The sequence below is a fragment of the Sturnira hondurensis genome, unplaced genomic scaffold, assembly GCF_014824575.4.
Source record: "Sturnira hondurensis isolate 20B ecotype Veracruz unplaced genomic scaffold, ASM1482457v3 Scaffold0014745, whole genome shotgun sequence".
In the NCBI taxonomy this organism is placed as follows: Eukaryota; Metazoa; Chordata; class Mammalia; order Chiroptera; family Phyllostomidae; genus Sturnira; species Sturnira hondurensis.
The window spans coordinates 1,970,122-1,994,351 of NW_028087376.1; the positions used below are offsets into that span (position 1 = coordinate 1,970,122).

General features: G+C 42.5%; 1 protein-coding gene and 1 non-coding gene across 2 annotated transcripts in view; both read left to right on the top strand.

Moving 5' to 3' along the window:
* The first annotated feature begins 11,367 nt into the window (after positions 1–11,367).
* Positions 11,368–11,495, top strand: LOC118999287 (small nucleolar RNA SNORA19). The gene has a single exon (XR_005069076.1). It is a non-coding gene; the product is annotated as a small nucleolar RNA SNORA19 (small nucleolar RNA).
* Positions 11,496–20,162: 8,667 nt separating this feature from the next.
* Positions 20,163–24,230, top strand: part of FA2H (fatty acid 2-hydroxylase) — a 50,207-nt gene continuing 46,139 nt past the window's right edge. Inside the window, exon 1 of the mRNA XM_037063629.1 lies at positions 20,163–20,517. Within this exon, the coding sequence (XP_036919524.1) occupies positions 20,248–20,517 (270 nt within the window). The 5' untranslated portion in view covers positions 20,163–20,247. The remainder of the gene's footprint in view (positions 20,518–24,230) is intronic.

The window sequence follows — 24,230 nt, forward strand, 5'->3', positions numbered from 1 at the left end:
GACCCCAAAGGCTGACGATTCCCCTATTCCCATGTAAATTTCCTCCCCCGCATCCCCTTCCAGGTGCCAGCGGGCATGATACCTGATAACGTGGCTCTTTTTCAGATGATGCTGGGATAACAGGACACTGGACAGAGGGAGAGTTACCACTTATTCTGACCTGGTGTGTATATACGGAGAGCCTTCAGGTCCCAGGAGGCTTGCACATGGGTGGTGACACCCACCTGGGACACGTACAGGTGCCTTGCTATTTTATCTCTAAGCACAGTCAGAATTACCTCGTGAATTTTGCCATCCCATTGTTATTTAAATATGTAGTAACTTTCTTTCATGGATCTACTGATTTTTTTTTACCAAAATAAATGCATATAAAAAGAAAACTTGACATCACTATCACCAAAGGATAACCCAGCATCCCTTGCAAAAATATATATATAAGGCGACTATAAATAAAAATACAACAAAAACAAAACAGTTACATCGTTGTCAATAAATTCTAGTTGGGGTTTGGTTCACTGTCCAAGGTTCTAATTTCCAGCAAGGTGTTCAAGACTTAGCAGCACCAGACGGAGTCTTTCTCTGTGACATGGCCAGGAGGATGGGGGGGGGGGGGCAGGGGGGCGGGGCAGAAGTTGACGAGGAAGTGATTTCCTTACTGTGGCGAGCGGCATCTGCATCATCGCAGTAGGGTCACCCAACTGTTTGGGGAACACTGAAGGAGGAAGGCAGAGAGGATGGTGGCGCTTCGGCGTTTAGCAGCAGTGCCCAGAGGGACTGGCATGTGGACCAGATCCTGGTTAGGTGCTGTCAGTGCTGGAGGGACAAGTTATTCACAGGCTGTGCGATTGATGGCTTGCCGGAGAGCTTCTCCTTTCCCCCATGTGGACCTGCAAGTGCGCATCTGGGCTGGAGCTGGAAAGCCACTTGCTGGGTTCCCTGGGTGTGTGGCTGGGCTCACGGAAGCTCCAAAGACCAGTGTGGAAGCAGACAGGATGGCCTTGCACATGTTCACTGTGTGGCCAACGTCCTTCCTCAGCAGGCCCTTGCCCTGCCTTTTCACCAGGATTGGGCCCTCGGTATTACACGTTGCTCCATTCAAGACTTACCTGCAGGGTTTCCAAAGGCGAGGGGGAATTTTAATGTGGGTCCTGTAGAGCTGGGGTGGACTAAGTTACTGAATGAGACTGAATGTGTACACGTGTGCATACACATATGTGCTGAAGTGCAGAACTCCCGGCACATAAGGACTCTGTCCAAAGTCCTGTGTGGCTTCTAGCAGCATAAGGCCTGTCCCTAGGATGACTCCAGTGGGCCTCCAGCTCCCCTACTCCCCCACCCTACAATGTCTGCCTGAGAAAGCTCCAGGCTGCCTGGGAAACTGACTGTTTGTTCTAGGCCCTCTGTGACCGCCCTTTTTTAGAGCATTTACTAAAATGGGCTCACGTCGTGAATCCTTCCTCTCTCCCTTGGAGACACATCTGTATCTTCTACAACTCAGGAGTCTTTCCCAAGGACCAGAAAGCCATTCCTACTGGGAAGGATAGGCCTCTATCTGCCAGTCTCGGAGGTAGGATAGAACCCTAACTTCCCCGATTGCCGCTAACAGACACAGCTCGGCCAGGTAATCAGCATTTACACTGACTGATCCTTTGTCGGAATTTGCTTGAGTCCCCACTCTCTTCCCCTCCCTTTCAAATGCCAAGTCACATCCGCACAAATCAGAAATGAGCTCAGTCCTTCTCTCTACTATTAGTAGTTTCTAGTAAAACCTGTTTTTACTGCTTTAACTAACGTCCAGCCTCATTTATTTTCATACTGTGCGTACCTGTGTAGGTAGATATTTGTGTCCATGTCCCTACTGTGTGCTGTGGGTTCTGGGTAGAATGGAGATCTCTGGAAGATCTCCAGAAAGCTCTCCTGAACCCTAGAAATGTCTTTCAAAGTCCATGTTTTCTGATAGTCCATCAGACGGTTTTCTTCATAGGCAAAGAAGTGTATATTCTGTATCCAAATCAATTTAATAACATCCCTAGAGCTCCTACTGTGTGTTAGGCACTGGAAAGGTTTAACATATGCATACATTTTATGCACAGTTGAGGGCTTACCTCTGGCCAAAATAACTATTGTATGTGTATGTAAACACAGTACTACGTTTGATTGTTCGAGTCAATGTAATATCTGCTAATAGACTTCACCCAACTCAAACATCATTCCTAACAGGTAGTTATAGAGATGATTTCCCAGCTGGTTGGCCTATTGTCTATAGCACTTATTGTCTAACCTGCTCCTCCCTTTCAGTCCCAAGCCCCATCACCACTTGGGACCTTGCCTCATACTTTATTGAGACAGTAGAAGAGTCAGACACTGACTCTATATCTATGCTGTCGAAACATCTGCTTACATCTGTCCCAGGCTCTCTCTGCCATGGCTGAGTCATCCTTACTCCAGAGAAAGAGCGAGAGACTTCAAAAACCAGTAGTGAAAAAGGGAACATTACTGGGACCTTATGGAAAACAGCTGTGTGCCAACAAATCAGATGAAATGGACACACTCCTAGAAAGTCATGAACTATTAACACCGATTCAAGAAGGAATAGAAAATCTGAATAGACTTAAAAAGTAAAAATACTGAAAACTAATTTGAAAAATCACCCATGAAGAAAACACCAGGCCCAGATTTACTGGTAAACTCTACCAAACATTTAGAGAAGAATTCATACCAATTCTTTGCAATTTATCCAAAAATAATAGAAGGGGAGAGAGCACTTCCCAACTCTTTATAAAGGCCAGTATTACTCTGACCCCAAACCAAACACATTATCTACCTATGCCTCCATCTTGATTGGAGGTCCTGGAATTATTTTCTTAATTTTATTTTCAGCTCTTCATTTCTAGTGTATAGAAATACAATTGGCTTTTGTACATTAATCTTATATTGCACGAACTTTTGGAACTTATTAATTCTAATAGTCTTTTTTCTTTTTTAGAAAGAGGGGAAGGGAGGGAGAGAGGGAGAGAAACATCAATGCATGATTGCTTCTCAAGTACCCGCTACTAGGGGCCTGGCCTGCAACCATGGGCCCTAACTGGGAATCGAACCAGGGACCCTTTGGTTCACAAGCTGGCAGTCAACCCACTGAGCCACAGCAGCCAGTTCTAATCATTTTTTTAAAGTGGATTCTTTAGGATTTTTTACATACAAAGTCATCATATGCAAATAGACATAGTTTTATTCCTTCCTTTTTGATCTGGATGCCTTTTATTTCCACTACTTGCCTATTTTCCTGATGAGAGTCTACAACACGTGTTGAAGGGAAGTGGTGACAGCACACAGCTTGTCTTGTCCCTGCCCTTTGGGATAAAGCTTTCAGCCTTGCACTAAGTGTGGTGCCAGCCGTGGGTTTTTCATGGGTGTCCTTTGTTAGGTCGAGGACATCCCCTTCTAATCCTACTTTTTTTAGTGTTTTTTTAAATCACGAATGGTATTGAATTTTGTCAATTTTTTACTCTGCATTTATTGAAAACTCATGTGGTTCCCCCATTTAGTCTATTGATAATATATATTGTACTATGTATAATATAATGTAATACAGTGTATTCCATCGTTTTCAAATATCAAGTGAATCTGGCATTCCTAGAATTAATCCTACTTGATCGTGTTGTATAATCCTTTTTATATGCTGCTGGATTTGATTTGCTAGTATTTTGTTAAGGATTTTGTTTATATATTCATATTAGTCTGTAGTTTAATTTTGATGAGTTTGGTTTGGGTGTCAGAGTAATACTGGCCTTTATAAAGAGTTGGGAAGTGCTCTCTCCCCTTCTATTATTTTTGGATAAATTGCAAAGAATTGGTATGAATTCTTCTCTAAATGTTTGGTAGAGTTTACCAGTAAATCTGGGCCTGGTGTTTTCTTCATGGGTGATTTTTCAAATTAGTTTTCAGTATTTTTACTTTTTAAGTCTATTCAGATTTTCTATTCCTTCTTGAATCGGTGTTAATAGTTCATGACTTTCTAGGAGTGTGTCCATTTCATCTGATTTGTTGGCACACAGCTGTTTTCCATAAGGTCCCAGTAATGTTCCCTTTTTCACTACTGGTTTTTGAAGTCTCTCGCTCTTTCTCTGGAGTAAGGATGACTCAGCCATGGCAGAGAGAGCCTGGGACAGATGTAAGCAGATGTTTCGACAGCATAGATATAGAGTCAGTGTCTGACTCTTCTACTGTCTCAATAAAGTATGAGGCAAGGTCCCAAGTGGTGATGGGGCTTGGGACTGAAAGGGAGGAGCAGGTTAGACAATAAGTGCTATAGACAATAGGCCAACCAGCTGGGAAATCATCTCTATAACTACCTGTTAGGAATGATTGATTCCATTATTTGAAAAAACAATGGAAGAAAACTTTAGGTGAAGGAAATAGACATACAAGTCCCAGATGTACAGAGTCCTGAACAAGTTGGATCCAAAGAGGGCCACACCAAGACACACACATCATAATTAAAATGCCAAAGGTTAAAGATAAAGAGAGAATCCTAAAAGCAGCAAGAAAAAACCAGATAGTTACCTACAAAGGAGTTCCCATAAATCTGTCAGCTGATCTCTCAAATGAAGCTTTTGCAGGCAAGAAGTATTCAAAGTGATGAAAAGCAGGGACCTACATCCAAGATTACTCTACCCAGCAAGGCTGTCATTTATAATTGAAGGGCAGATAAAGTGCTTCCCAGACAAAGTAAAGCTAAAGGAGTTCATTTTCACCAGGCCATTATTACATTAAATGTTAAAGGGACTTATTTAAGAAAAACAAGATGGAAACTATGAATATTAAAAGGGTAACAGATTCACAACTATCAACAACTGAATCTAAAATATAAACTAAGCAAACAACAAGAACAGGAACAGAAACATAGATATGGAGATCATTTGGAGGGTTATCAGTTGAGAGGAAGAGGAAGAATGGGAGGAAAGGTGCAGGGATTGAGAAGCATAAATGGTAGGTCCAAAATAGACAGGGGGATGTGAGGAATAGTATAGGAGATGGAGAAGCCAAAGAGCTTATATGCATGACCCACAGACATGAACTAAGGGAGGGGATTGCTGTAGGGAAGGGGACAGGTACTGGGCAGAGGGGGGAAAAGGGGAAAAATTGGAACTACTGTAAAAGTATATTCAATAAAATATACTTAAAAGCCTTCATTTAAAATAGTACCAAAGAAATAAAATGCTCCAGAATAAATTTAATAAAACATGTGCAGAGCTTATATTTTAAAAACTGTAAAATATTGTCAAGAGAAATTAAAGACCTAAAAAATGAAAAACTATCCCAAGATATTCTGAAAATTATCAGAAGACCTAATAGTGTCTGGACAGCAGTATTCCATTATAGATTGAATATTTGTGCCCACCCCCCTTCTTTCAGAGCATATGTTGAGGCCCTAACCCTCAATGTAATGGCATTTGGAGACAGGCTCTTGGGAGTTCATTAAGATTAGATGAGGTTATGAATGTGGGGCCCTGGTCTGATATGATTAGTGCCTTCATAAGAAGAGAATGAACTGTTCTCTCTTCACTGTTCATAAGAAGAGCTTGTTGTCTCTCTCTGTCGGAACATACATATGAAGAAGTCTTGTGAGCACACAGAGATGGCAGCTCCCTACAAACACAAAGAAGAGGTTTCAGAATGAAACCTACCTTGACAGCACCTCACTCTTGGACATCCTAGCCTGTAGGGCTGTGAGAAATAAATTTCTGGGTTTCTTTTTAATTTTTAAATGTTATTTATTTATCTTCAGAGGGAAGGGAAGGAGAGAGGGAGAGACCAATGTATGGTTGCCTCTCATGTGTCCCAATGGGAATTGGCCTGCAACCCAGGCAAGTGCCCTGACCGGGAATCGAACCACCATCGTCTGCTTCGATCCTTTGATTCGCAGGCCCGCACTCAATCCACTGAGCTACACCAGCCAGGGCAAATGTCTGGGTTTTAAGCCACACAATCTATGATATTTTGTTATGGCAGACTGAGCAGACTACCACACTCCTCAAATTGATCTACAGACTCACTTCAGTCTTTACCAAAATCCCAGCTGACTTCTTGGAAGAAGTCCAGGAGCTGATCCTAAAATTCATCTGGAAATTCAGAGAATCCAGAATAATGAAAACAATCTTGAAAGAAGATTAAAGTTAGAAGACCAGCACTTACTGATTTCAAAGTGGACTACAGAGCTACATGAATCAAGATGGTGTGGTACTGGGATAAAGATAGACCTGTAGATGATGGAACACAATGAGCACCCAGAAGCATACACTCGCATTTGTGAAAAATTGACTTTTTACAAGGAATCCAAGATCACTAAATGGGGAAAAGAACAGCCTTTTTAGCAAATGGTTCTGGGAATCATGCAAAAAAAGGGAAGTTCTATCTCTACTTCATATCATATACAAAAATTAACTCAAAATGAATTGAATACCTAAATGTGAAAGCAAAAATTATAAAATTCTTAGAAGAAAACAAAGGAGTATATCTTCATGACCATGGATTAGGTGATTGTTCCTTATTTATGACATCAAATGTTTAAGCAGCAACAGAAAAATAGATAAATTGGACATTTTGAAAATGAGAAGCTCTTATGCCCTATGGGACACCACTAAGGGAGTGAAAAAAACAACTTGCTGAATCAGTTAAAATTTTTTAAATCGTATATGTCATAAAGGGCTTGTATCTAGAATATATAAAGAACTCAACAATAAAAAGACAAATAGCCCAATCTAAAAATGAGCAAAGGATCTGAATAATAGTCATTTCTCCAAAGAAAATATAGCCAATAGCCTATAATAAAGATATATTTTTCTTTTCCCATATGAATAGGAACCTGTCACTACAACAAGTGAGAAATGGCAAGTAAGGTCTTTTTACTGGTTTGCAAAGCCACCTCTGTCATATATCAAGTTTCCTTCCAGGCATGGATTTATACCTGGGTTTTTGTTCTGTTCCATTGGTCAATTTTTCTATCCTTGTACTACTGCTTTCTTAATTAGCCATCAGGAAAATTTAGAGCAAAATCACAATGAGATACCATTTCAAACCATTAGGATGGCTATACTTATAAAACAAACAAACAAAAAGCAGCTAATAATATGTATTGGTGGGATATAGAGAAACTAGAACTCTCATACACTTCTGGGGATGTAAAGTAGTGCACCCACTTGGAAAACTGCCTGACAGTTCCTCCAAATGTTAAATATAGAGTTACCATAATTCCAATCCTCGGTATAGAGTTGAAAACATGTTCACACAAAAACTTGTACATGAATGTTCACAACAGTATTATTCATAATAGCCAAAAAGTCAAAACAACTTCAAGGTCTATCAACTAATGACTGGATAAATTCCTTCTATTTCTACTTTGATGAGAGGATATGAGTGAGTAATAGAAATGGATATTGGTTGACAGATGAGTGGATACACAAAATGTAGTATACCTATACAATGGAATATTATTCAGCCTTGAAAAGGGAAAAATTCTGACATGATACAACATGAATGAAACTTGAGGACATTAAGCTAAGTGAAATAAGCCAGTCATAAAAAGACAAATACTGTATTACTCCACTTCTTAGATGTACTCAGAATAGTCAAAACCACATGGACAGCCCTGGCTGGTGTAGCTCAGTGAATTAAATGCTGGCCTGCGAACCAAAGTGTTTCAGGTTCAATTCCCAGTCAGGGCACATGCCTGGATTATGGGTCAGGTCCCCAGTAGGGGTTGCAGGAGAGGCAACCACACATTGATGTTTCTTTCCCTCTCTTTATCCCTCCCTTCCCCTCTGTCTAAAATAAGCAAATAGAATCTTTTTAAAAAAATCATATAGCCCTGGCTGGTGTAGCTCAGTGGATTGAGCGCGGGCCTGCAAACCAAAGGATCATGATTTGATTCCCAGTCAGGGCACATGCCTGGGTTGTGGGCCAGTTCCCAGCAGGGGACGCACAAGAAGCAACCATCATTGATATTTCTCTCCCTTTCCCCTTCTCTTCCCCTCTAAAGATAAATAAATAAAATCTTTTAAAAATTTTATCAAAAAAATTCATATAAACAGAAAGTATAGTGGTGGTTTCCAGGGTCAGGAGGGAATGGGGAGTTATTGTTTAATAGGCATATAGTTTCAGTTCTGTAAGACAAAAAGAGTGACAAAGGTGGAGGATGGTGATGGCTACACAACAATATGAATGTATTTAATACCACTGAAGTGTACCCTTTAAAATAAGATGACAAAATTTATGTTATGTGTGCTATACCACAATAAAAAAAATAGGGAAAAAAGAGAAATGGATATTGGATTTTGTCAAGTGCTTTTTCTGCATTTAGTGTGATGATCATATGGTTTAGCATTTTTAGCTTGTTAATATGGTAATATTGTTGAATGAGTTTTTATTGTTAAACCAAGCTTGAATTTTTGATAGACACCACTTGGCCATGACATATTATCTGTGTTCATTTTGCTTAAGTTTTTATTTTTTATTTTTTAATTTTACCCTTTTATCTTTCTTTTTTTTAAAATTTATTTATCTTTAGAGGGGACAGGAAGGAGAAAGGGAGAGAAATATCAATGTATGCGTCCCTTGCTGGGAACTGGCCTGCAACCCAGGCATGTGCCCTGACTGGGAATCAAACCGTGATCATGTGGTTCGCAGGCCCGCACTTAATCCACTGAGCTACACCAGCTAGGGCTGCTTAAGTTTTTAAAAGAATTTTTTCAGTGATAATGATGAGTGATGCTGGCCTGTAGTTTTATTTTCTTGGGATTGTTAAACCTACTTTAGGTATCAGAGTAATGTTGGCCTCAGAGTATGAGTTAATGTATTGCCTCTGGTTCAGTTTTTTGAAGTATTTGTGTTGTATTGGCATTATTTCTTTTTTTAATGTTTAGTAAATTAATCAGTGAAGCTAATGTTTGGTAGAATTAACCAGTGAAGCCATCTGGGTTGAAATTTTTTGTGGAGAGAAAATTTTAAAGCTTATAAATTCACTTTTGTTAATAGTTTTAGGGCTATTTGGGTAATCCATTTCTTCTTAAATGAGTTTGTATCTTTTAAGAAATGAATCCAATTTATAGAAATTATTTAATTTATTGAGATTTTTTTCAAGATAAAAACTTATTAACTTTTTAATAGCTGTAGAATTGATATTGACCTCATCTCTCTCATTCCTGACATTGGTAACTTATGTTCTGTTTCTTTTTATTAGTCTTCCTGGAGATTTATTAATTTCAATGATTTTTTTCCAAAGAACTAGCTTTGGTTTCATTGATTTACTCTATCTTGAATGGAAGACAAAGTCTCCACATCATCCTGTTTTAATTCTCTGATTGGTGCTTTTCACTCTCTGACTTCCTGTCCAGGTACTGATTTATCCAACTGCCTCCCCCTCCCCTGGAATGTAAGAGAAAGAGAGAACTTGCCTGTTTTTTTCCTCCCCGTATCCACATCCCCTAGAACATGCCAATTTCTCCAGAAATTTTCATATACCTGGTGTTGAGTGATGTGCTGAACATCTGAGTATGTTTGTTAAAAGAAAAATCCTCCTCCGGTGATTTGATATGTCTCTCTTTCCCCAGAGGAAGTTCCCGGTATAACATCTACCATCTGGTTGGGACAGTGCCTTAAAAACAAACACAACAAATATGAATGGGGAAAATCAGGGTGGGTGTTCAAGCTGGACACTGAAATATAGACAAAATATCAACCTGTGGAAAGAGAATAGCTGCTCTCCCCAGGGAGGGCACTACGGCAAATGAGTTAAAGCCTCAGAGGCAAGAAAAGCTGGGGTGTTGTTAAGGGTAACGAATCCAGCCTACCTCCTCTTCTAAGATGGGACAAGACTTGGAGATACAGTTGAAAGATGGATTGAGATCAACAGCAGAGGATATTGAATGTGGGAGGACTATGGGTTATAGTGAGCAAGCTTTAGGAAAGATGTTGACCGTGGCAACAGTTTGTAAGCAGGAAATATTTAAATGGAAAGAGACTCACAGCAGAAAGGCTTTTAAACAATTACGCGGATTCATAACAAGACAAACGCAAATGAAGACTACATAATTTCTTCCCTATCAGATCGGCAAGCGTTCAAAATTTCAACTACACAGTCTACTGAGTCTCAGGTATTGCTGGTGAGAGCGCAGAAGGACACTACTGGTTCCGTGGGATGGGATTTAGTCTGACCTAACAAAACCAGAAATGCCTTTACCCCTTAACCCAGCAATTTCATTTTTAGGAATCCACCCTGAAGACACTCATCATTATATGAAAATAATATGCATATGACTACCCATTCTGGAATATTTTATAAATGCAAAATAACAGTGATAATCTGAATGTACACATGTAAGAAGGACTCTGGTTTAATAAACCGTGTCATAGCCACACAGTGGAATACCATGAAGCTGTAGGAGAAAATGAATTGATATGAAGTGACTTCTAAGCTATGTTATTAAGTAGAAAAAAGGTGCATATATACAATAGAATATTATTCAACTGTAAAGGGAAATCCTGCCATTTGTGACAACGTGGATGGACCATGAAAGCTAAGTGAGATAGATGGAGAAATGCAAATATTGTACAATATGATCTCACTTATATGTAGAATCTCAAAAAAAAAAAGAACTCATAGCTATAGAGAACACTTTGATGGTTGCCAGAGGCAAGGTGTGAGAGGCTGGGTGACACAGTTCTAGTTATAAGATAAGTAAGTCCTGGGATGTAATGTGTAGCATGATGACTGTAACTAATGATACTATATTGTCTTTTTGAAAGTTGTTACAAGAGTAGATCGTAAAAGTTCTGATACAATAAAATAATTATGTGTAGTGGCAGATGTTAACTGAACTTATTGTGGTGGTCATTTCACCACATATACAGACATCAAATCACTATGTTGTACAACTAAAGCTAATACAATGTTATATGTCATTTGCATCTAAAAAAAAAAGTGACCCTGGCTGGTGTGGCTCAGTGAATTGAGTGCCAGCCTGTGATCCAAAGGGTCACTGGTTCAATTCCCAGTCAGGGCACATGCCTGGGTTGTGGGCCGGTCCCCAAGAGGGGGTGTGCAAGAGGCAACCATACATTGATGTTTCTCTCCCTGCCTTTCCCTCTCTCTAAAACTGAATAAATAAATAAAATCTTTAAAAAATAAAAATTAAAAAAAGTGTATGTGGGGCCAAAGTGGGGGTGGAGTGGGGAGAAAACTAGAAGGAAATGTGCCACAATGTGAAAAGTGGCTACTTCTTGTCAGGAAGGTAGAACTGGGAGGACTGGTCCGGGGACATGATGGCTAAAAAAAGCTTGCCTTCCTCACTCTAAAAACTTCTCTATTATGTGCACATTTCATTGACCTGCTTTCTCGTATATGTGTGCAGTGTTATTTCTTATGTGCTATACAAGTAGTTGAAGGTTAATTAGCAGTATAACTAAATAGTAATGCTGCCAGTCTCCTTCAGACAAATAGTTAAAAAAAATAAAAAATTAAAAAAAATAAAATAAATTAAAATAAATTTTTAAAAAGCTTCTATATTATGTAACTCTCTTCTGTAGGTTTCAGTTAGGTTTATAGAGGTATAACTTCCATATAGTAAAATTCACCCCAATTAGATATACAGTTCTATGAGTTTTGACAAATAATTGTTATGTTGCCACCACCAAAAATCAAGATAGAAAATATTCCCATTGCCCAAGAAAAGGTCCCTCATGCCCCTGTGTACTCAGTCCTCTCCCTCACCCATAGTCCTGGATCTGATTTTTGTCCCTTGTAGGACTTTTTGTAGTGATAGCACATTTGCGTGTCACCTGTATAAATAAATGTTCATCCAAAGAAGGTTATTTTTCCTCATCCCAGTATCTACACATGCTTGTTTCAGAAAAGTAAGCATGAAATATAAATATGGAAATGGAAGGTAACTCTAATAACATCCTTGGTGCATGTTCTCCCAACTGTCTCAAATAGACAGTCAGCTGAACCAGGCAGCTTTGCTACATCCTCTGATGTTTGCTTCCTACTTTCTGAGTTGACACACATACTTTACTTTGCCCTAGTCACTAACTAGTTACCCCACACCCTTTACTGAATGGAATAATGTGAGGTTCCATGGTCCAAGTGAGTGGATCCGTGTAAGGATCTAACCCATGGGGTGAACACGAGAGGCATCTCAGAGGTAGAATGGACATAATTCAGCGGCTCATTGCTTTAGGGAGTATGGGAGAGGAGAAATAAAAGGGGTTTCTGGCCCTGGCTGGTGTAGCTCAGTGGATTGAGCACAGGCCTGTGAAGCAAGGAGTTGCCAGTTTGATTCCCAGTCAGGGCACATGCCTGGGTTGTGGGCCAGGTCCCCAGTAGGAAACACATGAGAGGCAACCACACATTGATGTTTCTCTCCCACTCTTTCTCCTTCCCATCCCTTCTCTCTAAAAATAAACAAATAAAATATTTTTAAAAGGGGGTTCTGAGTTGCCTCACCAAGTACTTAAAGTTTCATGATGTTACTGCAGATACAGAAATAGCTGGTTTTAAGGGCAAGATAATGGGTTTGGGTTTGGGTTTGGGTTTGGCAGGTCGGGCAGGTAGGTGGCTCACATGTGGTCAGAAATAGCTCTCTAGTCTGGAGGGAGGGTCGGAGACGGAACTATGGATTCAGAATTCAACAACTAGGAGTGATTGTTGACATGAAAGAAGTAGATACAGTCACCAAGGGAAAGAGGATGGGAAAGAACGAGACGGAGCCAACTTGTGAAATAGCTCCCCATCAGAGGCAGTGGGGAAAGGAAAATATTCCAGTGAGGGGGAAAAAGAAGGTGCCATCAAAGAAGATGGTGAAGAATTAGGAGACTGAATACCAGGGAAGGGGCCAGGATCCACAAGGAGGAGGTTGTGTTCAACAGCCAGGAGTGAGAATGGAATGCGAGCTGCCGGCACTAAGACACCAGTGGGCACGCTCTCATCGACGCACTGGGGCCATCGCAGGTCACAGAGTAGAGAGGCCCCCACCTTTCCCCAAGGCCCAAGACTCCATGGCTCCAGCTTCCCTTGCTCCCTTTCCATCTCTGGTCTGGGGCAGTCAGCATGGGAACACGGAGGTGGGTGGAGAGGACCACACCACCAGCAGCGGGGTGGGGAGGAAAACTCCAGCCTCTCACACCATCAGTGGCCCAGTAAGTGTGCAGAGGTCACAAAAGATTTGATGGGGACCCTGACCCCCAAGCAAGTACCCTGGGATTGTTAGAGTCATTTATACCCATCTTGCCTTCCCTTTTCTAAGTCACTAGAGCACACACTGCCTGGGGGCCTTTTCTACTTAATTCCACTAAAATATCATCTCTTAATGCATATATTCCCTCTGCTCTCTGCACTTAGCACCATAGCAGTCTAGACACTTGTTTTTAAACGAGTTGCTTCACAAATGCTCTCCAGCTTCACACATTCTTTTTCCTTTGTGGTAGTGGGGCATGTGGATGATATGTTCTCTTTCCTTGGTGTCCCCACTTAAGAGATATGGACACTTGGCCAAGATGAAGGCAGTGAAGGTCACCCTCTGCACTATACTTTGGTCTAGCATTGAGCACTGAGGAGTTTCTCAATAATCCCAATCACCCATCCCATCTGTCTAGAGGCACCTCCCCTAGCAGATTTGTTTATATGTTATCCCACTCACCTGCAAATAACTCAGACCCTGGTAGCAAGGCCAAATTATGACTCAGAACCCCAAAGCAAGTTATTGTCCTTGTAGATAATAGGCCCTTTTGCCCCAACTGCTTTATGTGAAATGGCCAAGCATGGACTTTTAGATTCAGTTGTGACTAGCTGGTCTCCACCAGACCTGGCACTGGGCATGGGGTGATAATCTGGCACTAAGGGAAGGCCGGGGCCAGGGACATCTGTCTGTCCCTGAGGCCAGAACAGGTGAGCCTGCCCATAACCATATCCATCATCCTGACTATAACTATAATATTTTACCACCAGCAACTCCCACTACACATATGCACAGGGCCAGGCAGCTCATGAGGCGCTTTCATGTGCTCTCATTTGGGTTACAGCCCTTGAGGTAGCCGGGCCAGGGTTTTCTTTGGCCCTCTTCTACACAGGAAGAAGCCCAACATTCATAGCAGCACTCTTCGCCACAGTCAAATGATGGAAACAACCCAAATGTCTATCAGCTGATGAAGGAATAAAGAAAAGGTACTGTCTTCACACAGTGGAATATTATTCAGCCTTCAAGAGGAATAAAATACTGCTACATGCTACCACATGGAAGAACCTCAAAAATTATGCAAGGAAAAGAAAGCAGACACGAAAGGCCACATGTTCTATGATTCCATTTATATTAAATATTCAGCATAGGCCAAGCCATAGAGACAGAGAGCAGATTACCAGGAGCTGGGGTGGAGGTGTGGGTCAGAAGGGAGTGGAGACTGACTGCTAAGGGTGTGGAGTTTCCCATTAATAGAGGTGATGATTGTACAGAACTGTGAATGTACTCAATGCCACTGAATTGTACATGTCAAAATGATTCAAATGATACATTTTATGTTAGCAAAGCAAAAACAAACTCTTAGGTACAGACAACAGAATGGTGGTTACCAAAGGGAATGGGGTGGGGGGAGGGCTAATTGGGTAAAGGGGTCAAATACACGGTAATGGAAGGAAACTAGACTTTTGGTGGTGAACATGCAAGAGAGTAGGCAGATGTTGAATTATAATGTTGCACACCTGAAATTTATATACTGTTACTAGCCAATGTTACCTCATTAAAAAAAACAACTAGATGCTGGGGGACATTTACTCTTTTAAAATATTGAACAATGTAAATACATTACTTACTCATATTTCTTGTTTAATAATTAACCCAAAAATTTGAGTGGGCGGAGAAACTGGTGTTCACTAGCTTAAGAAATGTGCTGAAGTAACACCAAGGTCAGTCAATGTTAAGACCCATGGTGGCTTCAGGACTTCTGACTCAAAAACCAATGCTTCTGCCTCTGGTAACCACAAATCTGATCTCTTTTTCTGAATTTGGGCTTTTATTTCTTTTTAGATTCCACATAAAAGTGATATCAAGTGGCCAACAAACAAACAAAAACCTCATATAAAAAAAGACGGTAAACCTAGGATTTATCCCACAATGAATGAGGTACATATTCAATAACATGTGGAAGAAAAAGATACATATTACCTTCAGATTTCCTAATATAGGCAAAATGTTCAGTGCTCAAAAGAGTGCTTAAAATGTATGCATATGTGTGTGTTTTCTGGGTACGCATGAATGCTTGAGGGGAATTTGTGTTTACTGGTATAATTATTAGTAAATAATAATTGATTTTTCTACTGTGTGTTAAGTGCTAAAGATTCAAACTAACATGAGAAACATTTCCTACCCTCAAGCCCTTCCTGTCTAGTTAAGGGGTGAGGGTAACAGGCCAGGGAACCGTATGCTGAGAGCAATGTGAGTGTTGCAGGCAGTAAAGGAATCAGAGAAGGTTCTGTGGAGAGGAGGCCCTGGAACCTATGGGTCGGGCCTGCCACGCAGAGAGACACAAGGATCCTTCCCTCTGAAGGAGAGCAGGATGTATCTGAAAAGGTCGTTAGGGCCCGCGTCCCAGGTTCAGTTTGGATCTCATCGCTTTTGCAAGAGACAGCCTCTGACGGTTTCTGAACAGGCTGACGACGTGTGCGGAATTGAATTTCAGTTCTTCAGTGGTGTTGGAGATGGGTGCAGGAAGTGGAGCTTGTGAGGCCGCTGCACTAGTCTGGGTGTGAGAGGACCTTCTGAACTAGGGTGGAGTTCAATTTCAACAAGTATTTGTTAAGTACCTACTATGTGTCATAAACTCTGTTAATTTATTATAAAGCCATAATAATAAAAACAATGTAGTACTTATTGGCAAAGGGAGAGACAAGCCCAATTCACAGTAGTATAGAAGATGCCTTCAAACTCATATAACTAACTAACTAACTGTATGTTTAAAAGGCCAAACTTTACTGTGTGTAATTTGTATCTCCATAAAAGAACAAAATGGCCTTTTGTGTTCAGGTCTGTTTCTGGATTCTGTGGGGTCCCATGTTGGTTCTTACCCAAGTACCACAGTGTCCTGAATATTCAGTTTCACACGTATTAAATCATGAAGTCAGGAAGTATTAAGTCCCGCAACTTGGTTGTTTCTCAATATTGCGCTGTATAATCTAGGTCCTTTACACTTACATATAAATTTTAGAAGTTGTTCATAAGTTTATTTATTTATTTATTTATTTTGGTGAGAACATTTGAGCTCCACTCAGTAAATTTCAGTTACATAGTAGTTTTTCAATTTCTAAAAAAATCTCAACAAACCTAGTGGGATTATGACAGAGATTATGTTGAATTTGCTGATTAATTGGAGGATTTGAGGTCTTCATATTGAGTTATCCAGTCCACTATGTTGGACTTGTTACATCCATGAATGCCATTTATTTAGATATTCTTTAATTTCTCTCAGCAGTGTGTCATAGTTTGCAGCTGGACATCTTGGATGTTGCTTACCAAATTTATTTTTACATATTTTTATATTTCCAACATTACTATAAGTGGGATTTTAAATGTCCACTTTTCACTTTGTTTGTTGCTAGTAATTAAAATACAACTGATTTTTGTATTTTGATTTTGGATCCTGTGAACTTTCAATGATCACTTAAAAGTTCTAGTTGTTTTGCAAATTAATTGAGGTTTGTTTTTTTTAAAGATTTTATTTATTTATTTTTAGAGAGAGGGGAAGGGAGGGAGAAAGAGAAGGAGAAAAACATCAATGTGTGGTTGCCCCCCACTGGGGACCTGGCTTGAGACTCAGGCATGTGCCCTGACTGGGAATCAAACCAGCGACCCTGTGGTTCACAGACCAAACTCAATCCAGTGAGCTACACCAGCCAGGGCTAATTAAGGTTTTCTATGTAAACAACCATGTTATCTGTAAACAGAATATTTAAAGGCTTCATTTCTGCTATTTATGCCTTTCATTTCTTTTTTTTTTTCGCCTTATACCACTGGGTAGGACCTCTAATACAATGTTGGATATTAGTGATGAGAATGGGCATCCTTGACTTGTTCCCAGATTTAGGACTAGGGATATTCAAATATCTTTTAAAAGAAATATTTTATCCTCACTGGATGACATGATTATTGATTTTAGAGAGAGGGGAGGGAGGGAGGGAGGAGAGGAGAGAGAGAGAAAAGAGAGAGAGAGAGAAACATCAGGATGTCAGCGAGAAGCATCCATCAATTACCTCTTGTACACGCCCTGACTGGGGATCTGGCCTGCAAACCCAGGCATGTGTCCTGACCTGGAATTGAACTCACAACCTTACAGTTTATGGGATGACACTCTAACCAACTGAGCCACACCAGTGGATTTTCATACATTTTTTATAGTGATGTGAAATAGTGCAGCCACTTAGAAGTTAACTTACATTTTCTTGTAGATGGGAACACTTGCATACCCTATGACCCAGCAACTGGATTCCTAGGTACATAGGCTATAGAAACTCTTACCCATATGGACAGAAAAAAATAATAAAACAACTCAAATCCTACCTATAAGTAAAGAAAACTGGGTAAAGAAATCCATATAGTAGAATATGACATTGCAGTGAAAATTGATCATCTACCGTGACCCTCAACAACATGGATGAATCTTAAAACACTATGGAAAAACATGTAATGCCATGTAAAGCAAAATACAGTATCATGTGATTTTCATAAAACTCAGACAAGCTAATCAAAACAACATATTGCATAGGCATCCACATAGATGTGATAACTATATTAAAAATAAAATCAAGGGAAGGATAAGCCCAAAAGTCAGGACAGTGATTACCTCTTGGGAGGAGGTGGAGTGGTGGAAGCTTTGAAGCATAGAAGTAGGTGTCCCAGCTGTTGGGCTGGGAGGCAAATTCATTGAGTTAATTATACTATTTTTGTTTTATAACTTATATATATACTTTTCTTTGCATTAACAATATTTTTCCCTGGCCAGATAGCTCAGACGGTTAAAGCATCATCCCAATATGCAAGGTTGCAGCTTCAGTCCCCAGTCAGGGCCTGTATAAGAATCAACCAATTCAACCAATGAATGAGTAAGTAAGTGGAACAACAAACTGATGCGTCTCCTCTCTCTCTCTCTCCTTCCACTCTCTCAAATCAATAAATTAAAAATATTTTAAAGATTAAAGAATAAAAATAGCAAAATAATTGTTAATACACTGTACACAACATTCTTGTTTCCATTTACAATGCCCTGGAAATTAATCTCTATCTGTACACATGAATCTCATTCTTTCTAATGACAATATAGTATTTAAGTGAATGTACCATTTATTTGATCAGTCCTTTCTAATGAATATTTGGGTTGTTCCTAGTGTATAAATGAGGTTGCACTTAATATTATTATACATACATCTTTATATAGTGTATCTTTAGGGTGAAATTAACTATGGCAAGAAATGTGTTACATTTCTGAATAGATGGCTACATTGCTTGTTCAACTTGAGATAATAGGAGTTTAAGGTAATGGTGAGAAATCCAAATGGCTTTTATCACTCAGATATTGCCAGCAGAAAGAACCTAAGGACACCTACGAGTGTGGGTTTGACTGCTTTTGCACATGCAGGGTATTTGGAACAGGGCAGGTGTAGAAGTGGTATAAGGGTGACTATGTATTTACACTTGAGTAAAGCAACATTAGTGACCTAAGGCCTCCAGGCCTTCCATAGCAGATTCACAGACTCAGCCCAACTCTTGCCTAATCCCTGGGGGTGAGCCAGGAGAGGCCTGGGAGAGAAGGAAGACACAACTCTCCTGACTTTGGGCACATCCATTGTTGGTATTGCCCAAGGTATCTGGGCCGGACTTCCTCTGCAGCACTGGCCTGGTATAGATGCTCAGTCCCAGGAGAGCGTAAACAAGGGTGGCCCTGAACATATCTTTTCCTGAGAAAGACTGAGGCCGGCTGGATGGGGTGGCCTCCGTACCAGGATCCATTGATTACAAATCATGAGTTCAAGGGAGATTCCCCAATTGCTAGGCAAACAACATTACACACAGTTCTTCTCTCTCATAAATAAAACTGAAGAGCATACTGTTTTCCATGTAGCATGACCTAAAGGCTTTTCTCCTTTAGGTCCCTGTTTCCTCTGTGTGATAAAGATAGGATTCTCTGTTCTCTCCTCAGGGCTCTCCTTGCAGGGTGAGACCAGAGTGAGGCAAGTGAGGTAGTCTCTCTGGGTGCAAAACCTTAGGGCATGTCAAAAAAAAGCCCCTCAGTACACAATATAAAGAATATTTTAATGTAACATTTTAAATATTAAAAAGCAAAAAATCCATGATGAACAAAATCCCGAAACTTTATATATTAAAAACAAGATCCCACCCTTCACTTTCATCATCCTGCCTCACCTCACTAGTCCCAGTTCCAATAAAACTTTATTTACAGAAAGAAATAGGTGGCCAACCTGCAGGCTGTGGTTTGCCAATATGACTTTTTAAAAAGGAATTCTTTATAATATATTATATACATTATTATGATGAAATATACATACTATAAGTTACCAATTTAACCATTTTTAAATTTATAGTTAATTGGCATTAAGTACATTCATACTATGCAACAATGTGATTTTCTAAATATTACATTAAAATGTTATACGTTGTAATTACTGAGTCTGGAGCCTCATCCGCCTTACTCTAGCCCTCTCCATACCTCCGTCCTCTCCGCCCCCTCCTGAAGCCGGAGGACGTAAAACTAAAAGTTTCTCTCATAAAGCAACAGCAGAAGAGTTATTCCAGGGGCGATCAGGCCACAGAGGGTGTCAGTCCAGACAGCCACCGGAGACAGGAAGACTTGCTCCGTCTGCATCCGCCCGCCCCCTTGGCTTTCCTCCTGAGACGGGACACACCTGGCGGGCGCGCCCTCTACCTGCCCAGGGCCACCTGGGGGTGGCGAGCACCTCCAGACCCGCCCCGCTACAGTCTGCCTGGCTTCCTGAGGGCCAATGGAGAAGACGGCCCCTGCGGGCTCGTGCAGTGTCCCCCAGAATAGCCAATGGGAGCGCGGCATGCAAATGAGCAGGTGCGGTAGCGGCCAGCCGGTCCAGGCGGCCGAGGCTTAGGGGATGTTAGAGGCGCGCTGGGCCGCTGCCGAGCAGACGCCCGGACTACGAGCGGCGAGCTCCGGTCTTCGGCCATGGTCCCCGCTCCGCCCCGCGCCGCTTCCTTCTCACCCGCCGAGGTCCAGCAGCAACTGGCAGCCGGCGCTTGCTGGGTCCGCTGCGGGGCCCGCCTCTACGACCTCACGGGTTTCTTGCGGCAGCACCCGGGGGGCGAGCAGCTGCTGCGGGCACGGGCTGGCCAGGATGTTAGCGCCGACCTGGACGGGCCGCCTCACCGGCACTCGGCTAATGCGCGCCGCTGGCTTGAGCAGTACTACGTGGGCGAGCTGCAAGGAGACCCTCAGGTACAGGGGGGCCCAGGGTCACGAACCCCTCCCCATTAATCTCCCGTCTTCCAACTCTCCACTCTCCTCAAGCCCCGTTTACCTGCCCTCTAGGAAGACTCAAGGTGACAGCCTCTGTCCTCACCTCCGTTTCTCCTCACTCCAGCAAGCAAGTCCATGCCCACCCCACCCCCCACCTCCTCACCAGGAGTTTGCCGTTCGTCTCCAACCTTAACCATGACCCTCTGTCTGGTACTTCTCCCACCACCCAAGTTACTCCCTCCTTCCTGTTTGTTCTTTCTGCAGCCTCTGCCATCTGACAATTTGGATCACCTTTTCTCAGCCCCTCACCTGCCCAGTCTTTCCTTCCTGTTCCCTTATTGCCCTTTCCCTCTTTGCAACTGCTGTTTATTTCTGTTCGAATAATAGCTGCCAAGCTCACCAGTCCTCCCTTCCCCATCTCACCCTACTCTGGCTACTAAAAGGCACAGATCAGTTGCCCTACTCAGCTAGTCTGGATTTCCTGGGGTTACCCTAGTTTTGCTCTAGGGTTCCTCTGGGTGGGTGGAAAGGTCATGGCAGTGGCGTGGGTGGACTGTGTCATCCCATCCCTCAGACCTCCCATCATTCCTTGTCTTGCTTGCTGGCTCCGGTGTCCAAAAGGGTGAAATGACAGGGCTAAGCCAGTTTTGCTGGGGAAGAGGGATTAGCACTTAGTGCCGCATGCTACTGTGCAGTAGAGGTTCATGATGGTAATTAAGTCTCTAACTGAGGATGGGTAGGTTTTGTTATCCCTATTTGGGGGTGCGAAAACTGAGGCTTTGGGTAGCTCTATAATTTGCCCAAGGTCAAACAGCTAAGTAGTAGAAAAGCCAAGTGAATCTGATTCCAAAATCGATGCTGCCTTCATCCCAAGGATCTCTGGGCATGGGAGATAGCTCCTATCCACAGAACTCCAGGCAGGTCAGGCCAGAGGTCAAACTTGGACCCTCCCTTGGACCTTCCCCAGGCCAGGCTCTAGGACTAGTGTCAGTGGGGCCAGCATGCTTGGATATAAACCAGTAGGTGTTCCCTCTTTCTAGCTCTTGCTTCCAAGATGTCCCTAGCAAGTGCTTTTACAGCTTTGCATGAAAGCACTTGCCTCTCACTCTTGCAGGTGGCTTCTCATTAGGCCATGATGCCTAATTCTTTAATCACTCACTCACTCGCTGGATCCCTTAATGGCTGGCAGCACTGAGCTAAGTACTGGGGAGACACCAATGGACAAAACCAATACCATCTTTGTGGAGCTAACAGGCTAAAGAGGGGGAGGGGGAATGTACTAATTACACTGTAATTATTTAATTATCTAGTGCCATCAGAGAATGGATCTGGAAGGGAGGTTCAAGGCGAGCTTCCTTGAGAAAATGACATTTACTCTGAGAGGTAATCAATGGACAGGGCTTAGCCAGGTGACGTGTGGTAGGGAAAGCGTTCCAGCCAAGGCAACAGCATGTGTGAAGGCTCTGAAGGGTAAGGGCTTGGCACAATCGAGGGACAGAAATAAAACCGCTGTGACCAGAGGTGGTAAGCAAGGAGATAGAAGTGGGTGGAGGCCAGAGGTCAGCTGGGGCCCTGTTCTCCTGGGGCCATTTTCTCAAGATTTGGAACTTGATTCTAAGAACAATGTGAAGCCAGGGAAGGGGTTTAAGCATGGGTGTGGCATGGTCAGATTTGCATCTTTGGTAGAGATTTGAGTGTTTGGAAGGGGGCAGTGCTGAGAGGGAATAGAGGGCGCCCAAGTGAGTGTGAGGAGACAAGGTAGGAGGCTGCTGCACAGCCCGATGCAAGAGGTAATGGTGGCCACCACTGTGGTGGCTGTGACTGAGGGAGAAGAGGGGTTGGATATGAGAGACTTTTTATAGGTACGGTAACAAGACTCAGCATTCTGCAGTGGGAGCCCAACTTATTATTGGAATTTGATGTTTGGTGTCAGGTCATGCTGAAGGGGCAGGTTTAGTCATAGATACAGCAAAAGCTAAGTGCAGGAAATGAGAGGTTGGGACCAGAATACCAGAGACTTTCAGACTTGTGATGGCGTGTGGGAGCCATCCTACATTGGAATTGTGTCCTATAAACAGGAGCCTTAGGGTGTGGCTTCTCAACCCTCTACCTTTGTGAGCATCACTCCTGGCCAGCTGCCTTGGATGGCTCTACCTCCCAGCTCTGCTGACCAGCTGTTATTCCAGTTTGATTTTGCTTTACTTTGTGACTCTCAGGGATTGCATTTGGAGAATACTAAGACCAAATTTGCTTCCTACCCCTGTACTTGCCCCAGGAATCCCACTGTGGCCATGTTGCAGGCATCATTATACTGATCTCCAACCTGAGGAGATGGGGGAAAAGCTGAAAACTATCAACACACAAACCTGTGGTTCAAACTTGACCAATGGCCATACTCATCCAGTTATCTGTCAGTTTCTGTCTATAGATGTCTATTCTAGAACCTAGTATAGATGTTACAGGAGAACATCCCAGAAACTCGGTTCTTCTCAGTGACGCGGTAAAGAACTACAGGGCAGCAAGCCTACTAGCATGCAGACAAAGTTTGTTAATGCTAAGTTCTTGTAGGAATGCAAAGCAAGGGTGGCTAGAGCAGGGGTGGCAAAAGTGGGGTGTCCAGAGGCCGGGTGACCAAGAGAAAGGTCAAAGGTCTCCCTTTTGGCCAGAAGCTGGGTGGCCGGGACTCCCCCCAGGCCCATGTGGCAAAAAAGCCAAGGGACCAAGAGAAGAGAGTCCTTTGTCCTGAGGACTTAAGTAGTTGGCACAGCGGGGATGAAGAAGTTACATATTGATTGATGGGTAAAGGTGGTGCCAGCTTTTCTGGGGAGATGTGACTACCCAAATGTAGGTATGAGGAGGGGTCTGTTAGCCCAAATCTTTATCCTGCTCCAGACTCTATTTGTTCATTTGCACACGTGATGGGAGGCAGACAGTTACCCAAAGCTTTTTGTGGGCTCTTTGGGTGCTGTAGACCCCTCCTTTTCCCCCCTTCCAGGCTTTGGGATGAGTATACAGTCTCAGGGTTTCCCTTTTCCCTGCTAGTGGAGATGATACACACAGACTTTCAAGGCTCCCCATCTCCTGAACTATCATGGTTTCACCTGCTGTTCAGAGCGCCTGGCAGCCTTATCAAACCAGGCACAGGATGACTGACTGGGTCAACATGCGAGCTTTTGCTTTTAGCCTCCTGTATTAAGTTCTTTGTTAGATTGCAATGGTGAGGCCCCGCCTTTATTTCCCCTCTGGCCACTCATCCCATAAGGCGGTCTTTAAATTGAGGGAGAGAGGCAATCAGAGGAGAAAAGTGGAGTCAGGTATCCTTTCAGAGAGAAGCCCTCTTCTTAAGGCCCAAGTGGAAACAAGACATTTCTGTTCTTCTCTCTAGCAACCTCCTTGCTGCCTTCTCCACCCCTCCTTCTCTCCTCATGCTGGAATGAGAGATTAGAGACCAGCTCCCATGATGTGAGGACCAGAAGGGATCTGGATGGGGAAGGGGCATGTCCTGAACCTACTCTGTTGTTTAGGGTGACCCACTCCCTAAGGGATGGTGACCCACCCCCCAGGGGATCTTTGGAGGGGAGCCTCCTGGAGCTCTGTGAAATTTCCAGGGAGAAGGACTGGCTTCATTGGTTTCCCCTGTCCCCTACTTTGCCACACCCCTTTGTGTACACACTTACACACAAATTCACACT